We start from the raw sequence: 23,705 nt of genomic DNA on the forward strand, positions 1-23,705 counted from the left end.
CAGGGCCATGTGCATGTGTGAATAACTAGGGCCCAGAGAGGGTGTGTGTGTTTATTCAAACAGGCAGCTCCCATTGACTGGTTTCTGGTCAGAAACTGGCTGGTGGGATTGTGCTGGGGGCAGAGGCAGCACTTGAAGCCTTCCCACCTCGTCCCCCCTCCGGCTCACAGTTTTGAAAAAGAAATGGTCTAGCAACCGCTTTTCTGAGTGGCGTGCAGGTGGAGTGTGGGCCTGGTTTAACTTATCTTAGCACTTACCCACATGGGGAAATTATTCCAGAGTAAAATAGGGAGTAAATGTAAAGAACAATAGTTATTCCAGAATAAGAGAATCCACATGCGAAGCCATTCTGGAACAGTTATTCTACAACAGTAATTCCAGCTAATCTTCTGGTGTAGACAAGCCCTTATAGTCCCATTGGTTCACTTGGCCACTGAATAGCCAGTGGTCTTTTAGCTGAAAACTTAAACCGTAGATTTTTAAAAAGCATTACTTATTGCCCATTTGCAATTTCCCCTTTGGAAATCAGTCTGCTGGCCCCTTTAGGTCTACGGACCACTGGTTGAAAACCACAGCGTTAGATCAACTAGCTGGAGCTGCAGCAACCAGTGCTGGATCAGCTGCTATTGCCCGACACTCTGTCACACCATCCTTGCTAATGATTCCCTTTCAAAACACATTTACAAATGATTCCTAAAGTTCATTTCATATTCTAGTGGATTTATCTACCCACACAATGATATAAAAATTGTTTTTATTACTGTCTGTATCATTGCTAAAAGAAACATAGAAATTACTAACAGAGTAACCTGCAATCAATGGATTTGTTTATTCTGTCACTTCTGGACTGGCTCTTGTTAAGTATGTGAGCCACCAGTGTAATGTTATTCCTTTTTGACCTGAACAGCTAGTCAAAGTTCAAGACCCTGGAGATGTTCTAGTTGGAAGCAGAAATTAATGCAGTCTGGTATTGTCTTTCATACCATCTTGTTTATTTTAAAGGAACATACAAAATAGGGTAGCGCAATCAAAAAGCCCCATGTGGCTCCAGTCAGCACTACTGCCTGCGACACTAAACGCCAGGCCGTGATGCAATGGGGCGAAGGCAGGCTCCTAGGGTACAGAGGCAACAAGGAAGGCTTCACATGCTGCCCTTGCCCTAGGAGTCAGTTCTAAAGCTCCCATTGGTCAGGAACTGTGGTCAATAGGAGCTGCAGGCACAGTGCCTGTAGGAATGGGCAGTGCACAGAGCCCCCGGTCTCTCTGCCTAGGAGCTGGGACATGCTGGCCGCTTCTGGGAGCCATCCAAGGTAAGCACCATGCAATTGGAGCCTGCACCCTGAACTCCCTGGCATCCCTACTTCAGTCCAGAGGCCCTCCTGAACTCCAAACCTCTGACTCCCAGCCTCACCTCAAAGTTCGCATCCTCTGCCCCAATCCTGAGCTGCACTCTGAACCCTTCGTCCTCAGCCCTGATTTAAACTGCAACCCACTCATCCATGGTCCCACTCCAGAGCCTGTACCCCAGCCACTGTACGGGGGTAGGAAAGAGCAAGTGACTGAGGAAGAAAAATGGAGAGAGAGAGAGAGAGAGAAAGTGTATGTATGTGTGTGTGTGTGTGTCTCTCTCTGTGTGTGTGTGGTCAATCTGACTACCTGATCAGTTTAGGCTTATCGAGGTAGTCGACTATTTGACTGCTCTTTTACATCCCTAGTATTTATCATCACAAAACCCCTGTGAATTAGGGAAGTGCTATTATATTATTTTAATGATGGGGAAATGAGGTACAGGGACACGAGTTTCTTAATATTACACAGGAAGTCTCCTACAGAGTAAAAAAACTCTGCTTAAGTTCCAAGCTAACACCCAAATCCCTGAAACATTATTCCTCATTAAAAGCTGTAAAATTGTCCTCACATACAGGACAAGTGCTCTCAATGATCACAATGTACTATGCTTGCCAGAAACTGACTTTTCTTCATTTCCACTGAAGGCAGCACAACACAGAGAAGACAAGAGTTGCTAATCTGATCTTGCTAAATGTCACATAATGAAGAACAAATGAGAGATGTAGCAGGTACATTCATGATAGGCACACCTTTTCAAGCCACAACATTTATCAGTGCAAAAAGATTTCTAAGTATCTTGCTTCATCATGTCTTGAAATCAACATAGCATTTACTCAGCAACAAATTAACTGTTCAGCTTCATTATTGCCATAGAAGAGCCAAGAATTATACTTAATGACCAAGACACACTAAAGAGCACTTGCTGACTATTACTTTATGTAGAGACACAAGGTGGGTGAAGTAATATCTTTTATTGGACCAACTTCTGGAGAGACAAGCTTTCAAGCTTTCTGTGAGCCCAGGTACTCCTTAAATGACAACTGGTAAGCGAGTTACATCAACGTCCTGATTTGGGTATGTACATTCTGGTTCACCAAAGAATGTCATTTGAAGTTTTAAATAAAAGCTGCTGTTACACAGATCATTAATATCATGGTGAGAAGTATGGACAGATGCGAGTTATCTATGTATACTGAAAATATGTTTGAGAAATCTGTACCAAGGTTTTCTGTCAGACAAGAGATGTTTATTCACCTGCCCTTCCACTGACAGGTAAATTAAGCATTGTAAGCTAATACAACGGTTATGATTTCCATTTACATAAAAAGTCAAAGGAGAGATATGAAATAAAACAGGAAAAGGGCACACAGGAAAAATAAGTTATGTGTGGTTATCCTGACTCTGAACATAGACTATGAAATTTGGGAATAGGGAGCTCAGAGAGCTGCACGATCATATTTTTCTCTTTTGTATACTCTATTATCAAGGCATTTTATAGACGCCGATGAAGCTTATTTTATGGGCAGCTTGGCGGGGGACCACCAGTTTTTGTTCCCTACAACTGGCCATTGCTTATACTGATTCAAGTGTGGGCAGTTATCTGTGGTCATCAGGAATGACAGTTTGTAGGCTTGTGAAACTCTTTTGACACTTCTTCCCTGGAGAAAGAAAGGTGATTTGCAGTCAGAAGAAGTGGTAGCTCTGAGAGCTCTCAGAAAGAACAGCTGCCATAGCTGAGGTTATGTCTACTCAGCAGCATGATTTTGGAATAACTGATGTTATTTAGAAATAACAGAGTGTGTGTCTACACAGCAAGCCATTATTTCGAAATAATGCTGAGTTGGAGGACTTCTTACTCCAGCTCCTGTAACCCTCATTTCACAAGGAGTAAAGGAAGCTGAAGAAAGAGTGTTCTTCCTTCAACTTCCTGCTGTGTAGACTCCAGAAGCTGAAATAATTGAGTAGCTGCAATTGTGTATCTTAATTAGACTTTTGCCCTGCTGTGCAGATGTGCCCTGACAGTGCAGTGATTGTACTTGCAATGTTGCATCCATACTAGCACAAAACAGATCTGGTCTGAGGGCTGAGCCTTATAGATTTCAGGGGTTATTTAAGCTAATTGCTGCCTTCCCAACAATCAATTGGTACACTCTCATGCATGGATGGAAAGTAATTTTCAATCAACTGAGGAAGTACAATGAGCGTAAATTTCTCCAATGCAGACAAAGCAAGAATAATTCTCACTGCATCTTGGAGGTCCCCCATGCAAGCTATAACGAAGCCAAAATTTGTGAGATCTTAGAGTATTATAGCACACAGGCCAGTATTTAGGGGATCATTTGTAGTCGCAGAGATCTGGGCAGAAGTGATAGGAGCTGTTCTAAAAATCTGTCTAGCTTTGCACTCTCCCAACTTCCTGGATAATGTGTTTTATTCTTACAAAGACAAGATGGGGGAAAATAACCTTTTATTACACCAACTTCTGTTGGTCCAATGAAATAAAATAATAAGGCAACTTATTTCTCCAGTACATAGTGTAATCTGCTTTAGAGCAAGTTAAAGGTTTGACATCTATTTCCTTCGGTGCTAGGTGAAGGCAAACAGAAGCTTTTTAAAAGTAGGTTTCTTCATATCTCACTTCATCACATATGGCTACAGGTAATAGGGCTCCTGCCAAGTGTCACTGTACTGAGAAGCTGCTGTTTGTCACTCGTTATTTCAAGTGAGATTTTATATTCATTGAATGCCTCTTGCTGTTTGCTTAACACAAAGCATCAACTGTGCTGCCACAAAGACTGTAGATTTGGCGGCGGGAGGTAGGTCTGATCATCAGACACCCCAACGGGAGAACAGTGAGTCTAAACTCCCCCAAACAAGCAACTGAATGAACAGGTTGTCAATAATGTTATAATGTATAAAAATATATCAAAATCTTTTATGAAAGCTTGCAATATCCTGTGTTTGATGTGTATACAGATTATGATCATGAAGGTATGTGTGTAAATATCAGTAATTGTAACTTTAGTGGAACGACAGCATCACTTCACAGAAGTGTGGTGAGGTAGACCGGCAGAGAGAGCACCATCCACACCGGCTGTTTATATGACACCAGCTCTAAACACATAGAATTGTCCATTCAGGATGAGACAATGGCGGACGATTAAAATTAATGGGAAAACAATTAAATAATTTAAAACTGGAAAAAAAACCAAACCCCTGGGTCTGGTCGGCAGAGGCATGTAATCTAGACATACCCATAATGTAAGGCCTGATTCTGCATTTCTTTTATCCCCAAAGCCTCAAAGAGAGCTTTTTGTAAGCAACACTAGTGGGTGAGGCCCATACATTCTTATTTTGCAGTCAATGTGCAGTTACCAACCCAATACGTTTATATTATAGTATTTATATTATTTTTCTAGTGCCCCAAAATAATCTAGAAACTATAACAAACCATAGCTCTCCCCTTTTTTTTCATTCACATATTTATTATCTTTGCAACTTGCTTCTTATTTATAATTTCAATATCAAGCAAGTGCCACTTGGGGAGCAATATCACATTACTTTCTGCACTGTATGATATTTCCAAGGAAGGGAACAAATTAGCAATGATTGTGAAACTCTCAGAGAGAAAAAAAATCAGGACAGTTGCTAAATGTGAACTGTAAAAAACTTCCATAGTTCAACTGTTTTATGACAATAGTGTAACAGCTGAGACACCAAATTTATATACAGGTTAAACTATACGTCCACAAATTACATTATTGAATCCACATTAAAACAACAATTTTCACATGCCTGTAGGTATAAGATAATAAGGAAAACAGCCCACTTCTTTTACCGTGATTCATTCATTTAAATACCTTGTGCTGATTCACTCGTCACGAACATTTAAGAACAGATACATGCACCTCTCTTACCTTTTGTTTCTGTCCTCTATCTGCAAGATATACACCATGTCATCCATAGCATGCAGTTTGGAGCTGCTGTCCCCCCATTTCAACTTTAGGCTCTGAGGACCTGCTGCAGCACACTCTAACCGAGGAGGTAAGGGTGGTATGGGTCTGGTTTTTGCTGTAATGAAGTGGCTAAATGGTCCAGCTCCAATTTCATTGACAGCCTGGATTCTGATCCTAAAATAAACAACAAAAATGAAGCAGGTTGAAGCCACGTGCTTTCAGAAAACACTGTCTCCTAAACAGCTCCACAGGACAAAAGCTGTTGCTGGCCTTCAGTGTGAAATCTAATATAGCATCAAATTCAGTAGCTCATATGTCCGTTCCCAATAGCTTCCATCTCTCAACTTGGCAAAAGTGAAAGGTTCCTCAACCTACTCACTCTATTATGATCCTCTTAATATCACAGCAGCAGCAGTGAAGACAATGACCAATGAATAGGAAGACACTATATGCTATACTGCCTAGCTTAATCTCAGGGCCTTAGGGCCACAGAATAGTACCTATGCAGAGAGCTGTCCAACTTTAGTCAATGGGACTGCATGAACAGGAAGGTAATACCTCACTTTGAATATGGTCATCTACTTATACAGCCTTATTACCAGTTTATGGTCATCTTTACTCATGGAGTAATCAGTCACTACACTAACATTAACATTTCTTCAGTGTGGCTCTATGCAAAAAGACAAATTAGTCAAGGTAGGTAGTGTTGCAGAATCTGATAGATGGTGATTGTGGAACATGCAGTATGGACAGCTGTTGAAACCGAAATCCTGTTTTTAGTCACAAACATGATCAGCATGGAGGACTGTTGAGGGACTACGCCAAAGTTGTAGCCAGATAGTAACACGTTTTATGGCAATACAGACTGGCTAGTGGCTACATACCCTGTTCTAAAGACACTGTATTATTCCAATGGATACAGCTCATCCCACAAAGGGAGTTCTGAAAACAGGCATGATTACATCAGAGATCCAAGAATCTAGATGTTGTTCATATTCTGAAAATTACTAAGAATACTATTTTAAAAACCAAATGCCAAGAAAAGAAATATATAGTATCAAGAGCTTTTGTGGGCAAAACCCACTTCCTCAGATGAGCAGAGGAATTGTGTTTTGCCCATGAAGCTGATGATAGATAGAAAGACAGATACATAAGATAGATAAGTTATTCTCTAAGGACTACTTGTTTTTAAAGTTACAGACGAACACTGCTACCCCTCAGACTTTTTAGCCAAGAAAAATATTAGTAGTATGTAGACAGATTATAGAGAATTAATCTTCCAATGTTACATACTCTCTTTGAATGTTAAAGATTTATTTGTGAGCTCAGTCAAGAACCTGGCTCCTAGATTCACTTACCAACGGACAAAAGCTTACTGAGCCATCAGAGTCAAAACAAGCAACACTGGGAGTGAGAAGCCCTATCATCTATACAGTCATACAATAGGTTTTTTTCTGGGAATGATCTAGGGATTGAGGCAGGCCTCTGAACACTATTGTTCCACCAGAGTAATGGCTTCTGGCTTCTATCAGTCATTTACTTCTTGGTGCCTCAGTGTAATTATACAATGGGGATAAGATTATCTCCTTCAATCACAAGATGTGACAATTAATGTTTAGAGAGAGCTCAGAGATCCTTAAAAAGCATACTATGTAAGTATTAAAACTGGCATAGACAAGCCAGATGTTTGCTTCACAAATCTGTTATCAAAATAGAAAAGAGAAAAACCTGGTGGGCAAACGAAATTATTATGATTTTACAAAAAATATCCTAGTTTAGATGACTGAACATACGGTACACCACCTGCTTTCGAAATGCTAGGCACAGCCATCTAATTTTCTCATTGGAAATGATTCTTGAAATGAGATGAATCTTCTTCTGAAAACTACAAGCCACCAAGAAGCCAGTAGCTACCAGCAGAAAAACAGTCATTTGCAACATTGCCTTTGCCTACTGCAAGGGAAGCAGCACCTAAATGGAATCTTTCCATGTGACACATCCACTTACTTAGACTAAAAAACTTGGGGAAAAAAGACAGAATTAAAACTTCAAAGGATTTATTTGCCTCAGTAGGTTTATTTTGGGTTTTTTTCATTATACAAAGCAAAAGGGAAATCTTATTCAATCAATATAGAGAAAAATCATTAACAAATACATCTGTAAAAAAAAGAGAGTCTTACCTGCAAAGGATGCAGATGCAATACCTCTGTACACAACATACAGTATTATATTAATGCAGTTACATTTACACAAGGGACAGAGGCCCTGTATGCAAGAAACAGTAGTGCAGCACAAAAGATTAGGGGAGTATGTTATGCCTCCTCTACTACCTGGGGCTGCCATGTAAGAAGGATCCTAGTCAAATTCAAGGGGAAAAAAACCCCTTAGAAATGCCACAATGTTCCCTTATATTCCACTAAGACATGTATTAATACCGCGATTTTACAAAGTGGAATTCAGACACAAAAGGGCTAAATAAAGGTCATAAGGTGAGCCAAAGATCACAAAATGAGCTAACCAGGATTAGAACTCAAGCATTTCCTGGCTCCCTGAACTGTGCTCTTCCTTGACAGTCTTGTGCTTTTTCATAAATATTTTGGTTTTAATACTCCAATTCTGTACTTGGAAGAAAAGCCTACAGAGCATCCACCAGCTTTGGTTAGAAGAATTTATTTTGAATATTTATTCTTATTAAAGAACTAACAATCTATCCTTCTTTACATATACTGACATAAAGTACATTGACTTTAAGAGAAGTTCTGCACATTCTTAAAGGTAGCACTGACCTTTTAAATGAATATTACAAAGTATCCCGAAAAGGCTGACATGCACCATTCTCCCATGTGCCATTATGAGTAGAATTACTCATGGGATAAGAACAACATGTTTCATTGTAAAAAATCACTTTCTGCCTGCCCTCAAGATGCATACCTGGAATGCTGATTGGCCTCATCAGAGCTGTGTGTTCTGTACATGCCAGGGCTCAGAGCCTTTTCCTGCACAATATTCCTTAGAGGTCGCAATGTGTTTAGAGATCAAGTATTCAAAATTAATCATTTGCATCTTTATTGCTTCTTTATTTGAACTAAATTAAAAAGAACTGTTGCTTGTTCTTTATTTAACTGTCTTCCTTTTCTGTTTTTATCAGTGTCCTGTACTGAAATCAATGTTCAATTTTGTAAACTACTAAAGGGAGGTCAAGAGAGAAACTAGGAAGATGTACCAGATGAATGCAGGTTTTGTTCGTCATTCATTGTTTTTAAACTGTGTGGTTTCTGATTGTTCTGTTGCTTTCTAAGATACATTTCTTTAGAAGTCGCTTTTTAAGATCCTCTAATTTCATACAACTTAGTCTTAGGAAGTGAAAAAAATTAGATGTCATTTTATTTCTATTTCTTTCAACCCTATTTTGTGGACTGCGTTTTAAATTAAGGGGCCACATATTGCATACTAGATCTTTACATTTAAATGCCTATATCATGGAAACAGCATAGTTTATTGAATGGACCCAACACTGAACTAGGAGCCAGAAATTCAGTATACTATTTCAAGTTCTGCCACTGATTTGCCTTGTACCAGTTATTTCTCCTCTCAGCTTTCAGTTTCTCCACCTGTACAATGGGTATGATACTACAGTGCTTACCAACCATACATCAGTGTTTCTAGGATTAATTAGATAGAGTTAAAGTTTTCAACATGTTAATTAGCAGTAGTAGTAGTAGTATTATAGCAATCTTCAAGATTTCTTACAGACCAAATGAGTTCAAGTAAGGAGTGTTTCTTTATTTCTTAAGGTTCTAATTCTGATCTCTGTTACTAGGGTTGCCAGGTGTCCGGTTTTGAACCGGACAGTCCGGTAATTGAGCTTTCTGTCCGGGAAACAAATTGAGAAAATACTGGACATATAAATGTCCGGTATTTTCTAATTAAGTAAGTTTTATTATTATCAGGAGTATCAGTACGTAGTTGCGCACTGTCTGGCTGGTAGACACGCTCACATTGCGTGAGCGTGTCTACCAGCCAGGCAGTATGCAACTACACAGTAGAAAGGAGGGGGGTTGGGGTGGGGGCTGGGCCAGGGCCAGGGCCAGGGCAGGGTGGAATCCCCGGGGCCAGATTCACTCATGTGCCCTACCGGGACCATGTGCAGGATGGGCAGAGCCCTGGGATCTGTGTACGCCCCTTCCCCCCCCCCCCCCTCCTCCGCCCCAGCCAGCCCCGGTCCCCCCAATCCGCTCCCGGCCAGCACCACTTCCCGCTGGCTGGTCCCTCCCACCCCCAGTGATCTCTCCCCGGCCAGCCCCGCTACCCCCAACCCTCTCCAGGCCAGCCCTGCTTCCTGCCAGTCGCCCCGTGCCCCCGTCCCCCGATCTCCCCTGCCCAGCCCCACTCCCCCCGACCTCCTTCCGGCCACTCCCCACTCACCTCTGAGATCAAGTGTGTCCAGTATTTTTTTGAAATCATCTGGTAACCCTATCTGTTACATGAGTGTAAATCAGGAATAACTCTACTGAAGACAATGGAATTATACTAGTATAAAGCTTCTGAGATCAGAACCAGGCCTTAAAGTTTCAAAACTTTAAGACATACCCTTAGGGTATGTCTACACTACAGTTTTGTTGGAAAAATGGCCGTTTTTCCGACAAAACCTGACTTACATCAATACTGCAATTGCGTTCTTCAGAAAGTAAATCAAAAGAACAGAGGGGTTTCTCCAGTGTTGGTAATCCTCTTTCTACAAGGAAGAAGCCTTTTTCCGAAAGAGCTCTTTTGGAAAAAGGCATGTGTGGTTGGGGAAGAGGGAGTTCTTTCAAAAGAAGAGGAAAGAGGAAAAACACAGGTGTCTCAGTCGGGCCACTCCGTCCATAGAAATCACAGCTTAAATACAAGATAGCATTCACACTGAATGGACGCTATCTTTCGAAAAAGCAGATCGCTTGTTTAATATGCTTTTGTGTGTGGATGCTCTTTCAGAAGAAGTGTTTTTGGAAGATCTTCCGAAAGAAGCCTGCAGTCTAGACATAGCCTAGGTTTCATTTCAGCAATCTACTTTCGCAGATTCACAAATTGCATTCTGCATTTGATGGTGCAATTAAGTTAACTAACATACACAAAACCTACAGTACGTTTAAGACAAAGCAAGTAAAAAAAACTAAAAGATAAAAGCATAGATGTTGAAATAGACTGACTATTGGTATTAGAAGTATAATTAACGAATGCAGACTTTGTCCTTACTTCATTTTGTATGCTCATTATTTCAGCTTCAAAAGTCATCATCTTAACACGTAATGGCTTTCAAGGTGAAAACATGTGGAAATAATTTTGAATTATCAATAAGAAGCTAAGAATTCATCATCTAGTAATGATGACATATGACATATGGACACTGACATGTGACTAAATTAAGAAATATCAGCTTTTGGCAGGGAGTTTAAAGCAATGAATTCATAATTAGAGTTTCCATTACGTTTACATTTTGCAGTAAATAAACCAAACCTCAAAAGAAACAAACCACCTGTTCCCAGATCATTTATGCTTCCACCATTTCTCCATGACAGTGTCATAATTTGAAGGAAGAATTATGACAGCATTAGCAATTTCATTTAAATGTCATCTTTCATTTTTTAAAGAGTATTTTAAAGGGTAGAGCTGGGTTCACGTATGTTGTGTGTACACAGACAGACAGTCATGAACTAGGAAAATTAGAAGGCTGGTGAAAACTGCATTCAACGTCAAATTAAAATAAAGGGCATCTTCTTATTTGTATTAAGGTAGTGTCTAGAGGCTAGACCCACATTGTGGAGAGCACCACATATCTATGGGTATGTCTACACTACCTCGCTAGTTCGAACTAGCGGGGTAATGTATGCATACCGCACTTGCTAATGAAGCCCGGGATTTGAATTTCCCGGGCTTCATTAGCATAAGCGGGGAGCCGCCATTTTTAAATCCCCGCTGCTTCGAACCCCGTGCAGCGCGGCTACACGGGGCTCGAACTAGGTAGTTCGGACTAGGGTGCCTATTCCGAACTACCGGTACACCTCATTTCACCTCATTTTAAATCCCCGCTGCACGGGGTTCGAAGCAGCGGGGATTTAAAAATGGCGGCTCCCCGCTTATGCTAATGAAGCCCGGGAAATTCAAATCCCGGGCTTCATTAGCAAGTGCGGTATGCATACATTACCCCGCTAGTTCGAACTAGCGGGGTAGTGTAGACATACCCTATGTAACTACAGCTAAGGAACCAATTTATTTTGTGATTTAGTGGATAAGGAACCACTATGAACTATTGGAATTAATACAGAAATTATGGGTGAAATCTATGGCCTAGGTTATACAAGATGTCAGAAGAGAAGACTCTAACAATATCTTTTGGATGTAAAATCTACCTACAAGCTACAAAGGTTGTTGATTAATGAAAAATGCTTATTTGAGATTGGGTATTCAACAATAAGACTCCTGTTCAGATTTTCCCTTGGCAAAAGCATAGGAAAGTGCAAGAAAAGAATCCAGTTTATGACCTCCCCTCTGCAAAACTGCTTTCCAAGCACAAGCCTAGGGGATTTAGGTCTCAAAATTACATAATTCTATATCTATGTCACAGACCAGGCTCCCAGCATATAACATGTGGAGTCTACTGATTCAGTTCAGCTCTCGTGACCTTGTTAGGAACAATAGCAGCAAGAATTAATTAACTTTCACTTAATAGAAAGGAAGGGTCCTTTTTGCACACTTTTACATGCTCAAGTACTTTGTACCTCCACTGTAGTCAATGTGATTTACTTGTATTCAGTACAAACTAATTGTGTAAGTAAAGATTAGCAGGATCAGTCCCTAAATTTGAGGATGAAGATATTTACTTGGATATTTACCTAGAGATTTAAAAGGCCCAATGCACTATGCCACCGCCGTTACTGCAGTAGCAGCCAAAGTCCTGGGCCCTTTAAACTGCCACTTGAGCTCCATGAAGTGCTGATAACTGGCTGTGGAAGGTGCGGTGTGGTCTGGGTGGCACTGAGGGCTAGCTGCATTTAGCCCTGTGCCTTCTACCTGAAACCCTGTGCCTTCTCCCTTATACCCCGCCCCATCTGGGAGCCTGGAGCTGAGCTCCTCCCCACATTGCCTAGGGCCTAATGAAGTCTATTGCCAGCCCTGTGCACATGCGCGCACGCACACACACACGCACACACACACACACTTGGGTGTATTGAATAGGACCAAGGAATGGGAACATCCTCCATACATGGCATTGGAGAAACCGTCACTGGAATACTGTGTCCAGTTCTGATGTCCACACTTAAAAAATGCTGAAAATTGGAAAAGGTACAGAAGAGAGCTACACGTACAATTTGAGGAGGGGAAAACCTTTTTGGTGAGAAATTTAGTAAGCTGTGTCTTCTTATATTACCAAAGAGAAGATAAAGAGGTGACTTGATTGTGATCTGTTCAATAAGTATCTACTCCGGGAGACTTCAATATAGAGTTCTTTAATACGGGTTGAATGGGTCTGACACCATTGGACTTGACTGGTCCTGGACAAGGGAATTTGCCAGTCTAGGGGAGGTTAGTGCACCAGGGTCTCCCTGGGGCTCTACTCCCCCATGGGGAAGCTTGATTTCCCCTCCTCCCCGTTCTGCTACCACTCAGGGCTCCTCCTTCTCCCCACTGCCTAGCAGTACAGCTGTGACCAGGGGCTTTCCTCAGCAGCCCTGTTTAATGCTCAGAGTTCCATGCTCTGCCCAGTGCTCCCACTGCCACCAGGGTCTCTCCCTAGCCACGCCATTGCCAGCCAGAACTCTTCCCTCCACCTGCCCTAGTCTGGCAATGTGCCTGGTTGCATGGGATCACTCCAACCATGCCAGACCAGGGGTGTTGCCGGATTAGGGAAGTCCGGATTACGGAGTGTCAGCCTGTAGCACCAACCACGTAACACCTCATAATTGGAAGTTGAAGCCAGACATTCAAATAAGATGCAACTGAGCGTAATTAACCACTAATGTACCAAGGAATGTGTGTGGTGTGTTTTCCATCATTTGAAATTGTTAAATCAAGATTGGATGTCTCTCTCTAAAACATATAACCTAGGTCAACCAGAAGTTTTGGGCTTGATGAAGAAATTACTGGGTGAATTTCTATAGCCTGTGTTATTCAGGAGGTCTGAGTATATAATCATAACAGTCCCTTCTGGTCTAAATGCCAGTAGGTCTAAGCAACAAAGGCTCCAAAATAGAAAACTCTAAAAAGTGCCATTTATTCTTTAGGATCAGGTCCTCATCTTGAGAGAGAAGAAATACTTTCTGTGAGGTACTGCATATCCTTCATAACTTGCAGGATCAAACTGGATAGGAAGAAAACGTGTTCAGTTCTACAATCAATGCCAATTCCTTTAAAAAGAAAAGAAAGCTTAGATACTGGAAAACAGCAATACTGGCAGAAAGAAACTACAGGCAGTCCCCGACTTACGCGGATCCGACTTATGTCGGATCCGCAGTTACGAACGGGGTTTTTCTCGCCCCGGAGGACGGGAGCGGCGGGACGCCCAGATGCACCGCAGTCCCGCCGCCCGCGTCCTCCGGGGCGAGAAAAGCTGCTCCGCGTCTCCCTGGTCTGCTGGGGGGGGAGCCCCTCCAGCAGACCATGGAGACGCTGAGCAAAGCCGTGGAGCACGCAGGCAGCGGGACAGCCCAGACGCGCCGCGGCTGTCTTTGCTCCCTGTCTCCCTGGTCTGCTGTCTCCAGCAGACCAGGGAGACGGGGAGCAAAGCCTCGGAGGACGCTGGCAGCCGGTCAGCCACGGCACGTCTGGGCTGTCCCGCTGCCCGTGTGCTCCGCGGCTTTGCTCCGCGTCTCCCTGGTCTGCTGGTCTGTTGGAGACCAGCAGACCAGGGAGACGGGGAGCAAAGCCTCAGAGGACGCCGGCAACGGGACAGCCGAGGAGACGCGGAGCAAAGCCACGGAGGACCCGGGCGGCGGGACCGCGGTGCATCTCGGTCCGCCGCCCACGTCTCCCATGTTTGCTGGGGGGGGGGGGGGGAGAGGACGCAGCTAGTGTGTCCCCCCCCCCAGCAGACCAGGCTTTTCTCCAGACGCCTGTGGTAGAGCAGCTGGGGCGCTGCCGGTTAGTCCCGCAGCGCCGCTCTGGGCGCTACTGGACCAACCTGGCAGCACCCCAGCCCCAGGTGTCCCCAAGTCAGCCGCTGCTGAAACTGACCAGCGCTGACTACAGGAAGCCCGAGGCAGAGATGCTCTGCCCCAGGCTTCCTGGAATCAGCCGCTGATCAGTTTCAGCAGCAGCTGACTTGGGGACGCCTGGGGTTCTTAAGTTGAATCTGTATGTAAGTTGGAACTGGCGTCCAGATTCAGCCTGTTGAAACTGATCAGCGGCTGATTCCAGGAAGCCCGGGGCAGAGCAACTCTGCCTCGGGCTTCCTGTAGTCAGCCGCTGGTCAGTTTCAGAAGCGGCTGATTCTGGACGCCAGTTCCGACTTACATACAGATTCAACTTAAGAACAAACCTACAGTCCCTATCTTGTACGTAATCCGGGGACTGCCTGTATTTTTAAAGAATCCACAATTATGTGTGTGTGCCAAAAGATTTAGGGTCTTCTTTGTTAAACCTTAGTGAGGCTTTTATTTTTGCTTATGTCTACAATTATTTCTATTTGTCATCTGAAGTCCGTGTTCCCGATTGCCCTATTTAAATGGTTCAACCATGAGTGCAAAACTGAACAAGGCAATTATTTGTGCCGTCAAAAATGAAGGTCAGCACATGAAATTTTGCTTTCATGTTTCTACTGCAATTAATGTTTCCATATTTGTTACAGAAAAGCAGATCCTGGGAGTTGCATTTTGATATTGCATGTTTTTCCTCTCTAAAGAGCCACAGAAATAAGTACAACAATATACAACAAGAGCATCTGAAGCATTCCCTTTTATGCCCTTGTTCAGTGACAATGTCAAACATTGTCATGTGAATTTTAAACAGTCTATTAGTGTGCAGAGTAAACTTGAAATGCACATGGTTGACCATGGGCTTATGTAACAAACAAACAGTATGAACCTTTCAGCACGTCCATAAACACGCTTGAAGCCTTGTGACAAACAACTTCTCTTAGTTGCAAAGAGCTGAACTGAGAAGGAGCACATTAGCATGTATGGATTTTGCTAGCAATTGAAACAGACACTAGTACTAAAAAGAAGATGGGCAAGTCATTTTCCAAGATAAGTACAATCTTTGTACCAGATATAGGGTTGCCAGATGATTTCAACAAAAATACTGGACACACTTGACATTAATCACAATCTACATTATATATTATTTAGAAAATACTGGACATTTATATTTTCTTATTTATATTTTCTTAATTTGTTTCCCCAAGAGAAAGCTCAAATACTAGAGAGTCTGGTCCAAAACCGGATACCTGGCAACCCTAGATAAAGCTGAATTTTCCAAAGTTCTCTGGGGCAGGCAGGTAGAGTTATAGCGTAGCTAGTCATATGACCAATTTGACTACCAATCAAATATATCTAAAGTACCTAAATTTTGGGACATATGTCATGTACAGATCTTTAAGTGGAAGAAATTATCACAAATCAGCTCAGATCATTTTCATGCTGTTTACAGTGAAGTGATTTTCATATCTAAGAGTTTTGTTTTATTATATTTAAACTATTTTTATCCTATCAGCACAGTGTGCAGACGTAAATGGTAAGCTGGGCAAAACATACATTTTTCAAATGTTGGTTCTCGCTGAGTCACAACTAGAGGTTTGCTTTGAGATTCTGGCTTCAAACAAACCCAAAACCTTGCAGTGAAATGCCTCTGAAACCACAGTTTTGACTAGTTTTGTTGACTTGAAACCCAGACCAGATTTGCCAAGAGATTTGATAATCTCTGAGGACTTGCTTAACATTTCGGTTTGGAAAGAAACCTAATGCCAGGTGACTTTCACTTGTTTTCATTGCACAAATTTCACACAGCTTTATTATAGTCCCATATATCATAAACTAATAATATTCCCACAATAGAGTAGCTAAAAGGGATTTGCAAATGGTAATTAAACCTAACAACCTGTTTATGTTATGTGTAGGTAATATGATGATTGGTGCCCTAAAATATCAGACAGATAAACTGGATAAACACTGATAAGGAGGGAAGTGTGTATCTAAGAGCAGAGATGACAACAACAATGAAGGAAGGAGGTTAAAAATATCCACTAGCAATTATTTTATAAGTTCTTTTTTCAGAGTTATTTTTATTATCACAGAAGTACATAGTATGGTCAATGCTTCATGAGCTACTTCTGAAATTCAGCATTGGCCTTTGGCTTTTCAAGACAAAGCTGAGGTATGGTATTTTATGAAAAGAACAAGATGCCCTGATATGTATTTTTCATTCCAAATTCAACACTTAGTTCTTATTTTTCCCATCATACCATTTTTAGAAGGTTGGTCTCACAGCAATCATTGTGACCAGTTAAATAGTTAAATCTTAGTTGCCCTTTTTCATTCCGATCAGAGACATGCTCCTAGGCTAAAATCACATGATTTCATATGCACATTAGGAAAAGTAAAGGCGGGGGAGGGGGACCTCAGGAAGAAAAAAGCTCAAGAAACTCTAGTCTAGATAATACTTAGTTCTGGCTTAAGTGCAGGAGACTGGATTACAAGATTTCTTAAGGTCCTCTCCAGTTCTGTGGTTCTATGAGGAGGAGAAAGAGCTAAATCTGATTTTTTCCCGTATTGATGGTTTCTCTTTTAAAATTTCTAAAGTGAATGTAGAGCCCAGGCAACACTGACCCACTTCTCCCAGGGTATGTCTACACTACCCCGCTAGTTCGAACTAGCGGGGTAATGTATGCATACCGCACTTGCAAATGAAGCCCGGGATTTGAATTTCCCGGGCTTCATTTGCATAAGCGGGGAGCCGCCATTTTTAAAACCCCGCTGGTTCGAACCCCGTGCAGCGCGGCTACACGGGGCTCGAACTAGGTAGTTCGGACTAGGATTCCTATTCTGAACTACCGGTACTCCTCGTGGAACGTGGAACGAGGTGTACCGGTAGTTCGGAATAGGAATCCTAGTCCGAACTACCTAGTTCGAGCCCCGTGTAGCCGCGCTGCACGGGGTTCGAACCAGGGGGTTTTAAAAATGGCGGCTCCCCGCTTATGCAAATGAAGCCCGTGAAATTCAAATCCCGGGCTTCATTTGCAAGTGCGGTATGCCTACATTACCCTCCTAGTTCGAACTAGGAGGGTAGTGTAGACATACCCCCAGAGACTACTAGGAGGGGAGAGAGCAGTTCTGTCGCCATAGTAGTAAATCCTTTGCCTGATGTTTGAGAGAATCAAGAAAGTCACAGATCTCACGATGAATTTTGCCATGTTAATATTTGTCCAGCTCACAAGATATAAGCCACTGACAAGACTTTAAACAGTAATGACTTTAGGTCATCATCAGTGTTGGCTGGATTAGTACTAGTGACCCAAAAACGAAAGCCTCCATATTCGAGTAGCAATCCCTGAGCCATCCAGCTGCAGTTTATATTTGTGTTTTACATTTTCATAGCCTGGTAGAAAGCTAGAGGCCACTACACTGTTCTCAGTGCTATCATATTAAAATGTGAAGAAGAGTAGAGAACTGAGTCTGCGCTAGGTTTAATTTCTTGAAATATACAATCAGAGCTTTCTGTATTATGTATCTATTAGAATAACTGTGTGTTTTTTTAAAAAGCTTCCATCATATGATCAATTCTACTGTATATGATTGTTTGCCTGTCACTGTTTAGGATAATCTGAATTTTAGCAGCAAACAGAAAGACATCATAAAAAACATAAAAACCAGATTAGTTCAAAGGATGAATATACATTTGGAGAAACCATTTCAGAAAAAAATTTAGAATCTGAGTTGTTACCAGCCAATCGCTTAATCCCAAATTACATCGTAAATTATTTTTTCCTATTAATGAGATGGCAAATATATCTATTCAAAAGAACACGCATAAAGTCACCATTTTTAACAGTACACAATTTATTCACCATACAGAAAATTATTATAGTTAATACCTATAAACACTTAATAGAACATTATTGATTAGAGCCTGAAAAATGATACATTGCAATGAACGCATCATCCCATGTCAGTTAGAAGCATTTATCTTTTCCCAGTTCTGGAATGTATATTTGTCAACTGCTTTTGGGATAAAGTCTTTTTAGAGGACTGAGATTTCCTCTAACTGTTGTCCCTCCTATTCATCTCAAATTAGCCTAGTTTATCAACTTAACTTAAAATTAGTCTATCAGCCCTTAAACTCCAAGGTTTGTAGTTGTCCTTTGTCTCCCTGTCAGTCTTAGAAGCAGGCTGCCATAGGGCACTTGCTCCTGCACTAGCTAAGACCTTTTTGCCTCCCCATCTTTCTCTGTTGTTGTTATTCTTTTATTGCTATGCTTGTTTTCCTTATTGGTTCCAGCTCTGGGAGCATGTCTCCACAACTGGAATTTCTGGCAGCTTTTGGGGGCTGGTGAGCCTGGGTGCCTGTAAACCAGGAAGACTCTCCTTTCCTGTCTGTCTGCCCCATATGGGGTTTGTAAACCTCATTACAACATTATGATGAATTTTATCTGTCTTGGTATTTGCTTCATAGAGTAACTAATATGGTTTGTAAGCATAGCAGACAAAAACAAGGACAAAGCACATAGGAAAATAAAGGAGATAAATGGTGTGGGAGGGAATGGAGAGACAAGAAGATAGAATAAAATGAACAAAGAGAACAAATCTTTGAACCTGGACTGCTCCAAAGCATTCCATAAAAACATCATTATGCTTTCTCCAGATGTTTAAGGATATTTTTTCTTCTTTCTGCTACATCCTATAAAGATTCCCTATATCTAGCTAATATGTGTGAAATCAACATGAATGTTCACTACTGCACTGAGAAATGCCAGGATGATGATACTCACCGATAAGAGGTTTCCGGAAGCAGATCATCAATAACGTAACTTGTAATGTTACTAACTGGAATGCTAATGTCGCCAAGGTCAATGTTGTAAGAAGTTATCTCGGACCCATTATTGCACGGTTCTTCCCAGTTTAAAACAAGGCACGCAGAGGGTGATAGCTGATAGGCATCCGTATGCTCATCCTCCAAGACAGAGAGGGTACGGACTGCATCAGGTACTGATGCTGGAGTCCTGCAGGTTACCAGATCACTGTAGGGTCCAGCTCCTGCTTGGTTTATAGCCTAGGGAACAAAATAATGTTTTTATAGCAACACACATTTCATTTCATGTGGCAATTAAATAAACTTAGACCAAAGAACTTCACAGCCTGGAAAAGTGAGATATCTATCACCTTTATAATTCATCACTTAATAAAATCATGCCCTTTATCTAAATTAAGCCAATTAATACCTTTCTCTTCTACCCAAGCGTGTCACTCATATAGTCTGAAGTGTCTTTAAAGAGTACACAGAATTCTCCTGCCTAACCACTTTAATTAAGCCCTCTGCACTAAGGCAGAACCAAGTAAATCTAGATCATCCCTGATAGGTGTTTTGGTTTAACCTGTTCTTACAAACTGTCAGTGGTGGGGATTCTATAGCCTCCTCTGGAAACCTATTCCAGAACTTAACCACTTTTATAGCTAGAGTTTTTTTTATTGTCTAACTTAAATCTCTCCTGCTGTAGCTTAAGCCAATTACCTATTGTCCTACCACCAGTGGACTCTGAGAACAACTGGTCACCATCCTCTTTACAACAGCCCATATAATAACCCTTAATGTATTTAAAGATTTATCAGTTCCTTCCTCTGACTTCTATTTTTAAGACTAAACATGCTCAGGTTTTTTTAACTTTCCTTCAAAGTCACGTTTTCTAAACCTTTCATGTCTGTTGCTCTCCTCTAGATTTTCTCTCAGTTTATCCAACTGATGCCTCACCAGAGCCAAATAGTGTGAGACAATTTCCTTCCATCTCTTATATATGACATAGTTGTAAATATAGGCTTTTTTGCAACTGCATCACATTTTTCAGTTGTATTCAGTTTGTGATCCAGTATAACCCCTATATCTTTTTCAGCATTACTACCACCTAACACAATATTCCTTATGTTGTAGTTATACATGAGATTTTTTTCTTGCTAAATGTACTACTCTAAATTTGTCATTATTGAACGTGAATCTGTTGACTTTAGACCAATTCTCTAATTTGTCAGGGTTGTTTTGAATCCTAATCCTGTCTTCCTAGTGCATCAATCTCTCCCATCTTAGAATCTTCTGCAAAACTTATAAGCATACACTCTATAATCCAAGGCTGTGTCTACATTGGCGCGATCTTGCGCCAAAGCGGCCGCTTTTGTGCAAAAACATGCTGCCTGTCTACACTGGCGGGGAGTTCTTGCGCAAGAACACTGACGTTCTAATGTGTGAAATCAGTGTTTCTTGCACAAGAACTATGATGCTCCCGCTCAAGAATAAGCCCTCTTGAGCAACTGTTCTTGTGCAAGAGGCCAGTGTAGACAGGCAACATGAATTTCTTGCGCAAGAAAGACCTGATGGCTAAAATGGCCATTGGAGCTTTCTTGCGCAAGAGAGCACCTCCACTGGCCCGGATGCTCTTGCTCAAGAAACACATCTCTTGCATTAAAGAGTATTTGCGTAAGATCATGCCAATGTAGACACAGCCCTCATGATTTATGAAAATATTGAATAGGAGAAAACCCAGGACTGACCCATGTAGGATCCCACTAGATGTATCCTTCCAGTTTAACAGTGAACTGCTTTGAACACACTTTTAACAAGTTGTGCACCCATGTGACAGGATGTTGTTAGCAGCTTCAAATTGGTCTCTGTGGAAACCAGCATCCTGGTAACTTAAAACAATCAGGGCACTAGCTGCAGTTGAGATGGAAAGGAGCATTTACACTTGCTGGTAGCCTGACGATTAATGAGGTAATTAGCTTACCAATTGGAGGACGCAGGAAGGAAAGCAGATAGTTTAAAAAGGTTAACCATGGAAGGGGCTTCTCACAACTGTGGCTATATTGCTGTATTGTACCCGGAGCTTAAAAAGCAGAATACAATAAACGCACTTGGTGAAGGTAACTTGGTGGACCTGCAGACTGCTTAACTCACCAAGAGGGCTTATCAGATAAGGTTTTCCTGCACAGGGAAGTAGAGATTGTTCACAGCCCTCCCTGTAGCAGTTTCAACTAGATCACATTCCCCTAATTTACTTATGAGAATGTAAGGGGACTAGCCTTACTAAAATCAAGATAGAACACATGTACAGCTTCTCGCTATCCACTAGGCCAGTAGCCCCGTGAAAGAAGAAATTGGTTTGGTTTGGTATAATTTGTTCTTGACAAATCCATACTGACTATTTCTTATAACCCTATTATCTGTATTTGTAAGATGTCTGCTTATAATTCCCCAGGTGCTCTGTTTCCCTTTTTAAAGATAAGTACTATATTTGGCCTATTATATTCATCTGTCCCTCCAGACCTCTTGAAGATACTTGCTAATGATTCTGAGACTGTTTCAGCTACTTCCTGAAGTACCTTAGAATGAATTTAATCAGACTCTGCCAAATTGAATACATCTAACGTATCTAAATATTATTTAACCCCTTCTTTTCTTATTTTGGCTGTGTTCCTTGCCATTTTTTGTTACTACTGTGTTGAATTGTCCCCGTTAACCTTTTAAAGATAAGTTCTTGTATGCTCTTTGCTATCAAAGTCCTTGGTATCCTGTGGTAACATCTGAAGGGTCAGATGTCTACTTACTCAGGTCAGGATTATGAAAGGAGCTTTAAGGGATGCAGCCCAGGGCCCCAGGCTAATGGGGCCCTGCTTAGCTCAGGGCACTGGGTTGCAGCCAATTAAGCCCTTGAATGCTGCATTCCTGGCTGACTCTGCCTGGTGGGGGAGGTGGCACACTACTACTCCTCTCTCTCCCCGCAAGCGGCAGCTGTGTCATGTGAGCACAAGGAAGCTCTCTGTCTCAGAGTTTGCCTGCAGGCTTTCGTCCCACTGCTTCCATTGGGCTGGAATTATGGTCAATGGGAGCAGCAGGGGACGATGCCTGTACCACCTGTTCTCCACTACCCAACGGGACCTGTGCCAGGTAAGCACCCCAATCCCCTGCCCTCTTCCTATACCCTCTCTCCCTCCCAGATGCAGCACACAATGTTCCTGCACCTTCTTCCCCCCCAGACTCAGCACACCCCTCCCTCTGCCCACTTCTGCACCCTATTCCTGCTCAGATCTTGCACTCCACCCCAGTCAGATTCTCAACCCTACTTCCTCCCCAGACCCTGCACCCTCCCTCCCTCTCAGATCCTACACCCATACACCCAGCCTGTTCCCTGACAGCCCCCTCCCACACACTGAACCCCTTATTTTTGGCCCCACCCTGGAGCCTATGAGTGCCACAAAAATCTACTGGTCCCAAGTTCCTAGTTACTCAGGCAGAATTCCTGTTGACTTTGGAGGGCATTTGGCATGCTTCAGAGCTGCTAAAGCGGGTCTTAATTTAGAGAATTAATTTGCAAATTTCATACTAAAAACCCTCATGAAAACAAAACATTAATTTAGCATGGTAAATGCTTTATTCTGACATCACGCATATAAACAACAATGAACAAAGCATGCACAGCCATTCACTTTTTACATGAGAAAATAGAGCAACCAGTATGTCTAAATTCTCAGCCAAATTCAGTGACACAAATGGAAATCTGAAGTTTGAAAACCTGGCCCAATGTGTTTACTTTAGCAGTATCATCCATTAATCTTCAGTACATTTCCATTTGTAGTGTGTACTACTTTGAAATGGATACAAACATATTACGAAAACCGTGGTGCTTCATTGCCACGGGTGAGTAGATTGCCCTAATTGTCGAGCCCTGTTCATTACCATGGTAATAAATTAGCTAAGATTCTTGCATATTATTGCTCTCTACTATTGGCATCAGAACTGTTACATGTTACAGGTGAAAGCACCCAGATGGGGAACTTGTGATAGCACAAATCATAAAGTAATTGCTCTACCAGTAAGCCAAAAATCTGTGCGGTACCAAAGTCTTTGAACAGTCTCCATGGCAGCTCTCACCAAACACCTTGTATGCAAACCCCAGCTTCCCCACACAAGAGTAAGGATCTGCAGAGTTGGGCTTTGCAGTGTCTTAAGTGGGAGTGCAATGGGCAAAGAAGAACCAGAACTACAGGCCACGTGTTTTCTCCCCCTACATGTTGCTATATCTGAATAATTTTGTTTACTATGTATGGGATAAATAGAAAACCTCATTCTGTTTTTCCATTCGATTTTTTTGCTCAGCTGGTGTGCTGAAGGAAGAGATGATAAAGCTGTATTTGTTAGGCTTTAGAAGCCTTTAAAAACAAATCCTGC

At 41.9% G+C, this 23,705-nt stretch overlaps 1 protein-coding gene across 6 annotated transcripts in view; it reads right to left on the reverse strand.

The window, feature by feature from the left end:
* FNDC3B (fibronectin type III domain containing 3B) overlaps positions 1 to 23,705 on the reverse strand; it is a 392,858-nt gene that overhangs the window by 48,278 nt on the left and 320,875 nt on the right. For all 6 annotated transcript variants that reach the window (XM_075937961.2, XM_075937956.2, XM_075937959.2 and 3 more), the window contains 2 exons: positions 19,264 to 19,544; positions 5,268 to 5,480 (listed from right to left, as the gene is read on the reverse strand). In XM_075937961.2, coding sequence (XP_075794076.2) covers positions 5,268 to 5,480; positions 19,264 to 19,544 — 494 coding nt within the window. The remainder of the gene's footprint in view (positions 1 to 5,267; positions 5,481 to 19,263; positions 19,545 to 23,705) is intronic.

Source organism: Pelodiscus sinensis, chromosome 10 (genome assembly GCF_052426305.1).
Source record: "Pelodiscus sinensis isolate ZL-2025 chromosome 10, ASM5242630v1, whole genome shotgun sequence".
Lineage (NCBI taxonomy): Eukaryota > Metazoa > Chordata > Testudines > Trionychidae > Pelodiscus > Pelodiscus sinensis.